At 35.3% G+C, this 12,521-nt stretch overlaps 1 protein-coding gene across 2 annotated transcripts in view; it reads right to left on the reverse strand.

The window, feature by feature from the left end:
* ACADL (acyl-CoA dehydrogenase long chain) overlaps positions 1-12,521 on the reverse strand; it is a 43,202-nt gene that overhangs the window by 23,857 nt on the left and 6,824 nt on the right. For both annotated transcript variants that reach the window (XM_041737470.1, XM_041737469.1), the window contains exons 2-4: positions 11,528-11,683; positions 8,912-9,049; positions 7,466-7,630 (exon numbers count right to left, since the gene is read on the reverse strand). In XM_041737470.1, the coding sequence (XP_041593404.1) occupies positions 7,466-7,630; positions 8,912-9,049; positions 11,528-11,683 (459 nt within the window). The remainder of the gene's footprint in view (positions 1-7,465; positions 7,631-8,911; positions 9,050-11,527; positions 11,684-12,521) is intronic.

Consider the following 12,521-nt stretch of genomic DNA (forward strand, 5'->3'; position numbering starts at 1 on the left):
GACAGGTACCCCATGCTAGAAAAATAGTCAAATCTGTTAGCCAAATGGCCAGATTGGAAAGTATTACCCATACTCAGCTTCAGAGGCTATTTGTTTATTTATTTGCATTTTTATGTATTATTATCATTACTATTATTCTTAAGATTTTATTTTTTTAAAGTAATCTCTATACTCAATCAAAGGCTCGAACCCACTACCCCAGGATCAAGAATGGTGCATTCCACGGACATAGGCAGCCAGACGTCCCATGGGATGCTGTGCTTTATCCTGAGAACTTACTCATCGTCTAGCTACAAGTTTATACCCTTGTTTAACATCTCTGAAATTGTTAATCTATAATGGTGAGATAAAAGTTATTACATTTAGATTACAATTACGTGTTTTAATATTTGTTACTCAGAGGAAGGGAACTATGTGCGATGACCAAATATCATTAATAAACAATCTTCTTAATGTCCAAAAAAAAAAAAAAAAAGGCTACATCTCAAATGCTTCCTCTAACCCTGCTGTAAAAGTGGAATAGCTTATTTTTCTAAATATAAAATAAACAAATATTCACAATTAAAATAGGAAAAATATAGACAATATTCCACACAAAGAAAAAAATATTGAAAACAATTTTACCTCCTGGAATAAACATGTCTAAAATACATCTTTCTAGCATTTTTCAATGGAAACAGATACACACATATATGTATTTTTATAAAACTGGAACCATACATATGATTTTGACCTCTAAAGAATATCTAATGCTTTCCTATAAGGTTGCTTTTATCATCAGCATAGATTTATTATGATTTTTTTAAAACCATCTTTTTTAAAAATTTTTATTTATTTATTCATGAGAGACACAGAGAGAGAGAGACAGAGAGAGAGAGAGAGAGAGGCAGAGACACAGGCAGAGGGAGAAGCAGGCTCCATGCGGGGAGCCCAATGCAGGACTGGATTTCGGGTCTCTGGGATCAGGCCCTGGGCTAAAGGCGGCACTAAACCACTGAGCCACCCCGGCTGCCCTTAAAACCATCTCTTGTTAAACACTTAGGCAGTTTCCTATTTTTGTAAATATCCTACAACAAGTACCATCATGTATAAAGAGTCTGTGTCATTTATTGTTGTGAAATTTTTCTGATTCTCCTTCTTTCATATGGTCTTTATATTCTATATCCCATGGCACTTTGTTTACTGCTCTTTGTATCATGCTGATTAATGACCCCTGAAGATAATAGATCCTAATCCTTAGACCCTGTTAAGTGTTACTTTATGCAGAAAAAAGGGTCTTGCAGATGCGATTAATTTAAAGATCTTGGGATCCCTGGGTGGCGCAGCGGTTTGGCGCCTGCCTTTGGCCCAGGGCGCGATCCTGGAGACCCGGGATCGAATCCCACATCAGGCTCCCGGGGTGCATGGAGCCTGCTTCTCCCTCTGCCTGTGTCTCTGCCTCTCTCCCTCTCTCTCTGTGTGACTATCATAAATAAAGAAAAATTAAAAAAAAAAAAGTAATTTAAAGATCTTGAGATTGGGAGACTATTTTGGATTAGCTGATGGGTGGACCTTAAATGCAAATTTCCTTGTGAAAGACAGGCAGATGGAGATTACCCAGACAAAAGAGTAGGGGCAATGTGACCACAGAGGCAGGTTGGAATGGTAAAACCACAAGGCAAGGAATGGTGTCAGCCACCAGGAAATGGAAGACACAAGGAATGGGTTCTGCCTTAGAATGTCTGGAGGGAGTGCAGCACTGCTGATAAGTTGATTTGGGCTGATTAATACTGATTTTGGACTTCTGGCCTTCAGAACTATGAGAGAGTAAATTTCTGTCTTTTTTAAGCCAGCAAGTTTGTGGTAATTTGTTACAGAAACCATAGGAAAATAACATACTCTCTTAGAGCATTTACCTTGAATCTCAGTTTCCTTAAGTACATACAACTAACCACAGATGAGGGCAGAAAATTTAAATAAACAAAAATCAAACAAGCCTTTGTTTGCATGTGTAAACTGGGGATAAATTAGGATCTCTCATTTATTGTTTCCTCTATGTGAGAACTAACATGCCGTGGCCTGGGACAGAAACACACTATCACGTAGCTAACACAACTGCAATCAGAATATTGGTCAGTCACCCAGTTGCCTTAGAAAAATGATCTTAAAAGCAAAGGAAGATTATATTCGTATTTCTTTTCGACCACGTTTTTAGGTGAAAGAAGTAAACAAAAACCTTTTATCTTTGGCAAAACTAAGTATCATTATTGGCCTGTAATTATAGATTTATATTCAGTAAGCATAAATACAATTTAAGCATATTGCCAAGTGACAAGCATGGAATCTGAACCTTGAAAAATAAACAGCACCGTCAATAAAGAAAATTTAAAACATTAGGGCCTGATCTTTGCAGAACAAGCCTTGGGTTTCCGATGACTGCCTCTGGCACATCATCAGGTTGCTCCTCTGCACTGCCTGTTTCCTGTTGTTGGTCTCCCTTCTGAAGTAACTTCTACCCCTACCCTTCTACTTGAAATGACAAAAGATCATCAGTGACCTGCCTCAACCCTTTCCTCAGTCCTCAACATCTTTGTCACCTTGACGTTACTAACTTCTCACGCCAGTCCTGTCACCTTTTCAAACTCGCTTTCCCTGGTGCTTATGACAGAGCACTTGTCTAGATTTCCTTCAAACTGTATCCTGCCCTCTCTGTCGCTCTGTCTTTGGTATAGTTCCAAAGGAAGCATAATGCCCAAGGTTTCCTCCTTGCTCTCCTTTTCATCCTTGAAGGTCCGGTACCACCATGTGGAAGCCCCTCTGTTCTTGCATAATTGTTCTGTCTCTATTTATTACATGCCAGCTTATTATTTTTTAAATGTAGTAATATAAGTGTTTTTTTTATTTTTTTAATTTTCTAATTTAAATTCCAATATAGTTAAACATACAGTGCTATATTAGTCTTAGGTGTACAATGTAAACATTCAACAATTCTACACATTACTCAGTGCTCATCATAAATGCACTCCTTAATCCCCATCACTTATTTCACCCATCTCCTCTCTGGTAACCCGCCTTGTTCTCTGTAGTTAAGAGTATGTTTCTTGGTTTGTCTTTTTTTCTTCATTCTTTTGTTTTGTTTCTTAAATGCCACATATGAGTGAAATTATATAGTATTTGCCTTTAACTGACTTATTTTACTTAGCATTATACTCTCCAGCTCTATCCAGGTTGTTACAAATGGCAAGATTTCATTTTTATGGTTGAATAATATTCCATTATATGTGTACTTCTTTACCCATTCATCTATTGATGGACACTTGGGCTGCTTTCATAATTTGGCTATTGTAATTAATGCTGTACTAAACAGAGGTATATGCATTTCTTTGAATTAGTCTGTTTGTATTTTTCAGGTAATTACCCAGTAGTGCAATTACTGGATAGTACTATTTTAAAAATTTTAAGGAATCTCTATTCTGTTTTCCACGGTGGCTGCACCAGTTTGCATTCTCACCAACAGGGCATGAGGGATCTTCTTTCTCCACATCCTTCAACACTTGTTTCTTGTGTTTTGATTTTAGCCATTCTGACAAGTGTGAGGTGTTATCTCAGTGTGGTTTTGATTTATATTTGATGATGACTGATGTTGAGCATCTTGTCCTATGTCTGTTGGCCATCTGTATGCCTTCTTTAAAAAAATGTCTGTTCATGTCTTCTTTTGCCCATCTTTTAACTGGATTATTTGGGTTTTGGATGTTGAATTATGTAAGTTCCTTATATATTTTGGATACTAACTTTTTATTGGATATGTCATTTGCAAATATCTTCTACCATTTAGTAGGTTGTCTTTTATTTTTGTTGATTGTTTCCTTTGCTGTTCAGAAGCTTTTAATTTTGAGGTAGTCCAAATACTTTATTTTTGCATTTATTTCCCATGCCTCAGGAGACATCTAGAAAAATGATGCTATGGCTGCCTGTGCTCTCTCCTAGGATTTTTACAGTGTCAGGTCTCACATTTAGGTCTTTAATACACTTTGAGTTTATTTTTATATATAGGGTAAAATGGTCCAGTTTTATTCTTTTGCATGTAGCTCCCCAGCTTCCCAACACCATTTGTTGAAGAGACTTTTCTCATTGCATATTCTTTCCTCCTTTGCCAAAGATTAATTGACCATATAATTGTGGGTTTATTTCTGGGATTTTTATTCTGTTCCATTGATCTATGTGTCTATTTTTATGCCAGTACCATACTGTTTGATTATTACAGCTTTGCAATATGGCTTGCAATATAACTGAAACATTCTCCAGAATAGATCGCATATTAGGCCATAAAACAAGTGTCAACAAATTCAAAAAGATCAAAGTCAGACCATGCATCTTTTTTGACCACATCACTATAAAACTGGAAATCAACCACAAGAAAAAAATCTAAAAAGAGGCAAATATATGGAGGTTAAATAACATGCTACTAACAATGAATGGATCAATCAAGAAATCAAGGAAGAATCCAAAAAATACATGGAAACAAATGAAAATGAATACCCAACACTCCAAAATTTTTGGAATGCAGCGAAAGTGGTTCTAAGAGGGAAGTTTATAGCAGTACATATGATCTACCTCAGGAAGCAAGAAAAATCTCAAATAAACAACCGTAACCTTACAACTAAAGGAGGTAGAAAAAGAACAAACAAAACCCCAAATGCACAAAAGGAAGGAAATAATATAGCAGAAATAAATGATACAGAAACTAAAAAAACAAAACAACACAACAGGTAAATAAAACCAGGAGCTGATTCTTAGAAAAGAAAAAAAAAAAACCTGATAAACCTCTAGTCAGACTCATAAAAAAAAAAAAAAAAAAAAAAGAGAGAGAGAGAGAGAGAGAGAGAGAAACCAAATAAACAAAATCACAAATGAAAAGTAACCCAACAGAAATACCATTATAAGAGAATATTATGAAAAATTATATACCAATAAATTAGATAATCTAGAAGAAATGGATAAATTCCTAGAAACACATAACCTACCAAAAATGAAGCAGGAAAATATAGAAAATTGACCAGACCAATTACCAGTAATGAAATTGAATCAATAATAATTTAAAAAAAAACTCCCAAGAAAAAACTTTAAGACCAGTCAGCTTCACAGACAAATTCTAACAAACTTTTAAAAAAGAGTTAAAAACTATTCTACTTAAAGTATTCCAAAAAATGAAAGAGGAAGGAACACTTCCAAATTCATTCTATGAAGCCAGTATTACCTCAATACCAAAACTAGATAGATTCCCCACAAAAAAAAGAGAAAGACCTACAGGCCAATATCTCTGATGGACATAGATGTAAAAATACTAGCAAAACAAATTCAACAGGGGCACCTGGGTGGCTCAGGTGGTTAAGTGTCTGCCTTTGGCTCAGGTCATGATCTCCAGGTCCTGAGATCTGGCTCCCTGTTCAGTGGGGGGGTCTGTTTCTCCTTCCTCCTCTCCCCCCTGTTCGTGTTCTCCCTCTCTCTCTCTCAAATGAATAAATAAAATCTTAAAAAAAAAAAAAACCAACAATACATTAAAACAATCATTCACCCTATGATCAAGTGGGATTTATTCTCAGGATGCAAGGGTGGTTCAATATTCACAAATCAAGCAATGTGATATGTCACATCAGTAAGAGAAAGGATAAAAACCATATGATCATTTCAATAGATGCAGAAAAACCTTTTGAAAAATTGCATACATTCATGATAAAAATTGTCAACAAAATAGGTCTAGAGGGATTACACCTCCACATAATAAAGGCCTTATATGAAAAACCTACAGTGAACCTTAAACTCAATGGGGGAAAACAGAGTTTTTCAAACCCTAGGTCAGGAAAAACACATGGTTGTCCACTATCACCACTTTTATTCAACATAGTACTCCAAGTCCTAGCCACAGCCATTAGACAACAAAAAGAAATAAAAGGCATCCAAATTGGCAAAGAGGATACTATGTATCTTTCAGAAAACCTGAAAGACTCCACCAAAAATCTATTCAAACTGATAAATGAATTTAGTAAAGTTCCAAGATACGAAATCAATGTACAGAAATCTGCTGCATTCCTATACACTAATAATGAAGCAGCAAAAAGTGAAATTAAGAAAATCCCATTTACAACTGCAGCAAGAATAATAAAGTATCTAGGAATAAACTTAACCAAAGAAGTGAAAGACCTCTCTGAAGAAAGAAATTCAAGACAACACAAAGGAAATGGAAAGATATTCCATGCTCATGGGCTGAAAGAACAAACACTGTAAAAATGTCTATACCCAAAGCAATCTACAGATTTAATGCAATCCCTATCAAAACACCAATAGCACAGCACCTGTGTGACTCAGTTGGTTAAGTGTCTGCCTTCAGCTGGGATCCTGGTATCCAGCCTGCTTCTCCTTCTCCCTCTGCCACCCACTAGCTTTTGTGCCTCTCTTTCTCTCTCTCAAATAAACAAAATCTTTTTAAAAAAAAATACCAAAAGCATTTTTCACAGAACTAGAACAAAATCCTAAAATTTGTACAGAATCACAAAAGACCCTGAATAGCCAAAGCAATCTTGAAAAAGAAAAACAAACCTGGAAGTATCACAATTCCAGACATCAAGTTACATTACAAAGTTATCACATCTCAGTTTACATGTAACCATTTTTTATAAGCCTTCCCTAGTACTCATAACTAAATTCATTCCCTTTCCCACCAAACACACATGCACCATTAGTATGTATTTCTTCATAGTACTTATCATAATTTATAATTAAGGATACATTTATTTATGTGCTTTTTGTCATTCTCCTCAATAAGCACAAAGAACACTGTCTTTTGTTCAGCACGTGTAACTGGCAGTTGGTAAGTAACCTTCACATGACTGAATAAATAATCTTCTTCATTCCCCTTGCTCCAATTCTTGCCACCCAAGCCTTCAGAGTTCCAAATCCCTATTTCTAATAGCCTGCTAGACATTTCCCTGTGCATGTCTCATCACATCCAACATTCGTTATGCTCCAAATTCAAGTCATATCCCACCATTTTACTTGCGTCATCCCATGCTAATATCTCAAAATGGCATATATTATGTTTTATTGTTATTTATATGTGATAAGGACTCATTTTCCTACTGGAGTTTGAAGTTACTCAAGATTGTAAATTATGCTTGTGTTCATCTTTTTTTTTTAAGATTTTATTTATTTATTCATGAGAGACACAGATAGGGAAGCAGAGACATAGGCAGAGGGAGAAGCAGGCTCCCTGCGTGGAGCCCCATGTGGGACTCGATCCCGAGACTCCAGGGTCATGTCCTGGGCCAAAGGCAGGCACTAAACGGCTGAGCCACCCAGGTGTCACCCTGTGTTCATCTTTGTACCCCTCCTTGCATATTGTTCAAAGGTCTATGAAGTGAGTACTAAGAAAATAAATGCTGTTGGTTACTGCTTCCAAAAATTCAAAACCAAATGAATGTTGATTTACCTTCCAGCCCCAGGCTCTGTCATTGCTATGGCACCAATACATTTCCCACTGACCATCTGGGGGATGAAGTGCTTAATTTGTTCTTCTGAGCCATAGTTTACAATATAGGGCATGACAATATCTGAATGAAGATTAAATCCTGGGCCTGAACAATTTGAATATGCTCTTAAAGAGAAAAAAAGAAGATAATTTAAAGCACAACATATTTTTTCTATTTTTTATTTCTTTGATTTTCAGTTAAACAACAATCCATTATTAAATCTTAGCACATTGTGTGATAATAGCCTGTCTCCCCACAAATGTAGGAAGTTCTTGAAGATTTTCTCTCTTAATTTTTATTAATCTTTTAATTCCTGTCACTAGCGCAATTAATGGTACTCTAACAGAGCTCCATGAATACTTACCTAATAAATTAAAAGATAAAATATTTTAAAGTATTAATCACCTACAGTTGTCTTATTATAACATAGCAACTATTTTCATTTTGGCAAAGTACTTTTGCCATAAGAATATATTCTAATATAGTGGAATTTATACCTAACTATTTTTTTAAATTATGTGACATGAAAAAGTCCTTTTTTTATATATAGCTGTCACAACAAATATCTGAAATAGCTGTAAAATATTCCAAATGGTTTATGTAATACAATTTACTCATTCATCCTCACTACCAGTCATTTAGATTGCTTCCATATTTGGAGGATTATGATCTAACATGACAATGATTTTTGTACATAGATCCTCTTTTTTCTATCAAATTATTATCTCATAATAAATTCCCCAAAGTGGCATCTTAGATCAAAAAGCAGAAATATTTTCATTTTTTATATATGTCATTTTTAATCCCCAAAGTATTTATTGTCCTAATATATAATGCCATTAATAGTATGAGTATCTCATTTTCACTGCAACTGTGTCAGCAATGGGTATTATGATTTTTTCACTGATTTTTTCCAAATACTCAAAATGATACCTCCAGGTTAATTTAATTTGCATTTGATCAATAGTAAGGATGAACTTTTTTTCATCTAAAAGAACCTATTTGAATTTTGTTTTGATGAACCATTGGTTCAAATCTTTTGCCAATTCACAAAATGAAATCTTTATTTTTTCTCATACATTAAGCTTTAAGTATATTTGATAGAAATATATTTCCAATGGTTTTTTCAATAGCTTTTTTTAAAAGAAGAAAAAAAACATGAAGCAACTAAAAATGACGAGATCTCTTTAATTTTCAACAGCACCTATTTTAATAATTTAAAAGGACATTTTCCTATCTTTCCACATTAAAAAAAATGTACAAGAGTTATAAGGGGTTTACTCATTCACATTTTACACTGAGTTTTCAATATTATTAAGATTAAAAAGCATAATTCATTGTCTTCTCAGAAAAGTGAGCAGCATGCTTACCAACCAAGATTCCACTTCAAATGTCTACATACTTACTGTTCTTCCCAAATAATAGCTGCCGAATACAAGTCCCCACCAATACCACCATGATGTTCTGCAATATTAACACCAAGCAGTCCTTCTTTTCCAGCTTTTTCCCAAAGCTCCCTACTCACTTCACCAGCTTTCTCCCATCTGCAAACAGTAAACATTTTAAAATCAGAAAAACTTTTTTCATATTATTTAAATGGTCATAATTTGAATTTATGAAAGATACTGCATAGGAATGTTCCTTTAATTTAAGGTAATTATTGCTGACATGGGCCATAACTTAAAAAAATTTTTTTAAAGATTTTATTTATGTATATGAGAGAGAGAGAAAGAGAGTATGTGCGAGGGAGAAGGAGATGCTTCTGGGACTCGGGGCTCCGTCCTGGACTCTGGGATCATGGCCTGACCCAAACAAAGGCAGATGCTTAACCAAGCACCCCTTTCTATTTACATCTAACTCTTTTATCATTTGTCCTCCTTCTTCTTCTCTTCTTTATTTCTTCAACTTGCCACTTTTCTCCTCCCTTGACTATTTATTGGACCTGCAAATTACATCCACTAATATTCATGGGTACAGTTTCTCAGCTGGTACTCTTAGGATACAACTTTAAATGTGCCATATAGTCATGGGAGTTTCTCCAAACCTATCCTCTAAAGATAACTGCCACTGTATATTTCCTTAAAGTGCTAAACTTATAGGGATGAGCATACATAAAAGGTGAGAAGAGCAGGCAATCTGAAGATTAAGTGGGAAAGAAGAACAGAAGCATCTTGCAGCTGAGCTGTCAAAGGAACTTCTGAAAAGATTCGATATTTGCATAAGATTGTGCAACCTCTGCTTTTCTTCTTTAAAAATGAGATAGCATAAAATAAACAAATAAAAAAAATAAAAATAAAAATGAGAGCAGCATAATGAAGAAAGAGATCAAGAATCTGAGAACTTTTGTTTTATTTTTTAAAGTGGTAGTTAGATATAGTTAGTAAATAAGTATATTATTGAAGATACGGATTAAAAGTAAACACAGATACCTCAAGAAATTTTAAAAGAAAGAGTTTAATTATCATGTATATTTTGATGTAATTATTGCCTAAAGTAGCTTTGGAAGTATTTTTATCATTAACCTGAAATTTGTCAACTTTTATTATTTTTACTTCTAATCTTCACCAACAATTTTTCTGGAGCAAAGTTTCAAATAAATAAAGCAATAAACAAAGAAAGATCCTCCTAGAGTGAACCTTTCTCTCTCTCCCTTTCTTTCTTAAAATTTTTATTCATTCAGGGAAAAAGAGAGCATGCACACGTGAGGCAGGGAGGGGCAAAGGAAGAGGGAGAGAGAATCTTAAGCAGGCTTCATCCTCAGCAGGCAGCCTGACATGGGGCTTGATCCAATGACTCTGAGATCATGACCTGAGCAGAAATCAGGAGTCTGAGGCTTAACTGACTGAGCTACCCAGGCACTCTCCTTTGGTTTTTTAAGAAATAGTTGCTTTTCACTAAAAACTAGTCATGGCATTAGTTTAGCTAATTTTGGTCATTTTTACTGAAAAAGCATTAATAAAATCTTAATGAAAGGTGTTTTTTTTTTTTTGAGATTTTATTTATTTACTCATGAGAGACAGAGAGAGAGAGAGAGAGAGAGAGAGAGAGGCAGAGACACAGGCAGAGGGAGAAGCAGGCTCCACGCAGGAAGCCTGATGTGGGACTCGATCCCAAGACTCCAGGATCACTCCCCTAAGTCAGAGGCAGGAGCTTAACCGCTGAGCCACCCAAGCATCCCAATGAGAGGTATTTAAAAATTTTTTTAAAGGAGGGAGAGCAAACAAGCTGGAGGGGGGTGGGTATAAGAGAGAGAGAGGAGAGAGAATCTTAAGCATGTTCCAAGCTCAGTGCAGAGCTCAATGGGGGCAGGGGGAGGTGCATGTGTGAGAGGGGCTTGATCCTGAGATCAAGACATGAGCAGTTATCGAGAGTGGGATGTTCAACCAAATGAGACACCTAGGTGCCCTCAAAACATTTTTAAAATATTTTAATTGTAGTAAAGTATTAGCAATGAGTAAATTTTGGAAATACAGTAAAATCCTATTTTCATAGAAATGACAGTTTTTCGGGCAACAAAGTAGGTCATCAGTAATTAATCAGTTAATCAATAAATATCTCATCCAGTAGTAAAAATACTTTAAGGGGGGATCCCTGGGTGGCTCAGCGGTTTGGCGCCTGCATTGGGCCCAGGGTGTGATCCTGGTGTCCCAGGATTGAGTCCCACCCACATCAGTCTCCCTACGTGGAGCCTGCTCTGCCTGTGTCTCTGCCTCTCTTTCTCAATCTATCATGAATAAATAAATAAAATCTTAAAAAAAAAATACTTTAAGGTGGCCAATTGCCAACCAAGATTTGCATTATGCTGTCCTGTTGAGCCTTTATGTATTTTAATTCACTCATGAAGTAGAAAAAAAAAATGTGTAATTAATTACTTAACTATTTGTCACTTGACCAGAATATTCAAATTACTACTCGAGTTGCAAATCTTCAAATTTTCTTATTTTTCATTGTATATTTTAAAATTTATTTAAATAGCATTGTTTCCCTATGTGTATTACTTTAAAGGAAAATGTCCTACTTACTCTGCATGGTAAGGAACCACTTCTACTTGAAAAAACTTCCTTACACTTTCCCGGAAAATGTCATGTTCTGACGAAAAGATTCTTCTAATTCCTATATCTGTTAATTTTTTAGCAGATGGAGTCTCTAGACGTTCCTTCCCTCTGGAATGAGAACATCTGAAAAATATGCATATACATTAAGAAAATTAAGTGAGTTGTTACTCTTCATAATCCAAGTCAATGCCACTGAACAGGATGGAAGGTTAATTATATTGAACAACATGGAAAAAACACTGATTTTTCCCCCCACCGACACACTACAGAGGTAGGTAGAGGGTCTGAAACCTGACCTGTTCAGATTTGAGCATTACCACTTTTGACAGGATCTGCCTCACCTGGATGAGATCAAGTAGTTTGTCCTTTTATCCAACTCACTCTTCACTTCCAAAGCCATAAAGAGGACATCATGCTTATGACTAACCACATGTCTGAGCTTAGGTAAAACAGTGTTGTCACATGATGTAAATTATATTATGTAAAATTCAAATACCACCATAGAATAATATTGATAAGTTTTCATGTCACGATGATGTTTAAGATTAATACTAACAATTTTTCCATAATCCAAATTAATATTTAATTTAGAATCATACAATTTGAAATGGCAGGTGTGTAAGAGAGAAACAATGAGGATGCTATTGACATATTAGAGGCAATCTGGGTGTAACTAAAAAAAACTGTGGATGAATCTCTATAAAGATTAGCACAGAATTAATTGTTCAAGATCTTCAGAAACTGACCCTTCCTTCTCCTTGTCCCCCCATATTAACCTAAGATTGCTCTGTAGTTCCTTTAGTTCAGTGATTTTCAGGTTTATTTCCCTCTTGGGGCACCGCTAAAAAGATTTTGAAAATCTGTGTACCACTTTGAATATTTTCAACCTCATATCTAAAAAACTTTATCATATATCCAAATATTGGCAAAGGTTGTTTTTCTGTTTTGCATGAAACTCCAT

The sequence above is a fragment of the Vulpes lagopus genome, chromosome 22 (genome assembly GCF_018345385.1).
Source record: "Vulpes lagopus strain Blue_001 chromosome 22, ASM1834538v1, whole genome shotgun sequence".
In the NCBI taxonomy this organism is placed as follows: domain Eukaryota; kingdom Metazoa; phylum Chordata; class Mammalia; order Carnivora; family Canidae; genus Vulpes; species Vulpes lagopus.